The 2,353-nt window shown below is 37.7% G+C and overlaps 1 protein-coding gene across 1 annotated transcript; it reads left to right on the top strand.

Moving 5' to 3' along the window:
- The first annotated feature begins 1,151 nt into the window (after positions 1–1,151).
- LOC102909657 (olfactory receptor 51H1-like) lies at positions 1,152–2,102 on the top strand. Its single transcript, XM_006993356.1, has one exon. It carries the CDS (start codon positions 1,152–1,154, stop codon positions 2,100–2,102), a length of 951 nt encoding a protein of 316 aa, XP_006993418.1.
- Positions 2,103–2,353: the final 251 nt, after the last annotated feature.

The raw sequence follows: 2,353 nt of genomic DNA, 5'->3' as shown, positions 1-2,353 counted from the left end.
TTCTTATCTTTGTGGCATAGAAATTGAGATAACATACTTACAAATTTGTATGAATTGAAGATATCAAAAGAGAATAAATGGTGTGATTTTTGCACCAGCAAAGTATATAATGGTTGAATGATGTTATTTTAAAAGCAAAGATGGCCTAAGACTCTGGAAAGCCTTTAATGAAATTTCTAGTTGTAAGGAATAGACCTCAATTATAAAAACACTAACATTAACTTCAGAATAAAGAACTCACTTGAGGAAAACCTTAGTGGATGTAAATGATCAATAAAAGAACCCTAAAGAAAAATGCCACACAGTTGCTTTAGCTCCTAGAAAGGGAGAAGTTTGCAATAGTCACATGCTTCATAGAAATTTTTGCAAATAGGTTCATGTTGAGTTTCAAGAATGGTACTTAAATTATGGTGTTAAATAAATGTAGGTAGCATATTCACGCATGTTTTACATGTGGGTGGATATGGGCTCTTACATTTTATACTATGCTCTTTGCTATATTAAAATGAGGTTAAGGAAAATTGCATCTACTTTTTAAGTTTGTGACAATGAAATGTTAATTTAAAAATTTTTTATTCAACAAAATGTCATTGTCCACATTGTTCATTTTGAAGGCACTGGAGTCAATGTGAGGCAGATTAATGAACATATGATTGGATGGTTTGCATGTATATATTCATTTATGCATACATATGAATATGTGTATATGAGTTTGTATGCATGTGGGCTTGTGAAATTCGGTGTCAGTGTGGAACTAAGAGCTTAATGGCTTTTCAATTATTATTTTTAGTTCATTTCTCTAAGCTAGCAAGAAGTTGTATGTTTGCTTATTTTCTTTTAAACCTTGAAATTGTCAAAGAAGAGAGATTTAAGTTCTTTAATGTGTAAATATGAAATGTTTAGTCTCATTTTCATTTTCCAGGTGAACAAATAAGCCCAAGAAAAGGCACCTCACCATATATGAACTGTTGAGGAAAGACAAAGACAACATAATATAAAAGACCTGCAGACATTGTTTTTTTAACTTTATTCTTTCCTGTGTGGTTCTACTTAAGCACTCATAAAACCAGTTAATCCTCTCATATGAGATGATATTTCAATTTTGAGTGTGAACTAGTGAGAGAGTTAGCTTACTTAGTGGTAGGAACATTATGATAAACTTGAATGGATCACATGCCAGTCACCCAGTTTTCATTCTGACAGGCATCCCAGGGATGCCAGACAAGAACCCCTGGATGGCCTTTCCCCTGGGATTTCTCTACGCACTCACTCTCCTTGGAAACGGCACCATTCTAGCAGTTGTCAAGGTGGAGCAGAGCCTCCATGAGCCTATGTACTACTTCCTCTGCATCTTGGCTCTGACTGATGTTAGTCTCTCCATGTCTACTCTGCCCTCTATGCTCAGCATCTTCTGGTTCAATGCCCCTGAGATTCCCTTCAATGCATGTGTGACACAGATGTTCTTCATTCATGTGTTTGGATTGGTAGATTCTGGAGTCTTACTGTCCATGGCCTTTGACAGATATGTGGCCATCCGAGATCCTCTACATTATGCTTCCATCCTCACTCATGGTGTTATTGGAAAGATTGGACTAGTTGTCTTTGCCCGAGCAGTCTGTGTGGTCTTCCCTGTGCCCTTTCTTATAAAGAGGCTGCCCTTCTGTCGTTCCAATGTCTTATCTCACTCATACTGTCTTCACCAAGATATGATGCGCCTAGCCTGTGCCAGCACCCGTGTCAACAGCCTCTATGGCCTCATCGTGGTCATCCTCACACTGGGGCTTGATGCTCTCGTCATTCTCTTCTCCTACATACTCATCCTGAAGACAGTGCTGGGCATTGCCTCCAGAGCCGAGAGGCTCAAAGCCCTCAACACCTGCCTCTCTCACATCTGTGCTGTGCTTCTCTTTTATATTCCTTTCATCGGTGCCACCATGATCCACAGATTTGGGAAACATTTATCACCAATCATGCACATGCTCATGGCCAATATCTACCTTCTTCTGCCCCCTGTGCTAAACCCCATTGTCTACAGTGTGAAGAACAAACAGATAAGAGGTCGGGTCATTCGAATGTTCCAGGGGAGAAAGAGCAGAGCCTAGTCAAATGGAATCTCATGTAAAATAAAAATTAAGTTAACCCTGGAGTAATTCATATTTCCACTTTCAACAGCTATAATACAATCCAATTTTGAAATTTGATTAGAATATAATGTAGGAGTGAAAAGCCTGTAGGCAAAGATAAAACACATCATTCTTGTTATGGTTGTATTAAATTTGGAAAGCACATATTTAAATATCTGCTATCATAAATAAAATTTAATTTGGTGATATTGTACTTTTATTTACAAAAG

The sequence above is a fragment of the Peromyscus maniculatus genome, chromosome 1 (genome assembly GCF_049852395.1).
Source record: "Peromyscus maniculatus bairdii isolate BWxNUB_F1_BW_parent chromosome 1, HU_Pman_BW_mat_3.1, whole genome shotgun sequence".
Lineage (NCBI taxonomy): Eukaryota > Metazoa > Chordata > Mammalia > Rodentia > Cricetidae > Peromyscus > Peromyscus maniculatus.
Note: the sequence above shows the minus strand (reverse complement) of the source record. Positions and strands in the feature narration are given on the sequence as shown.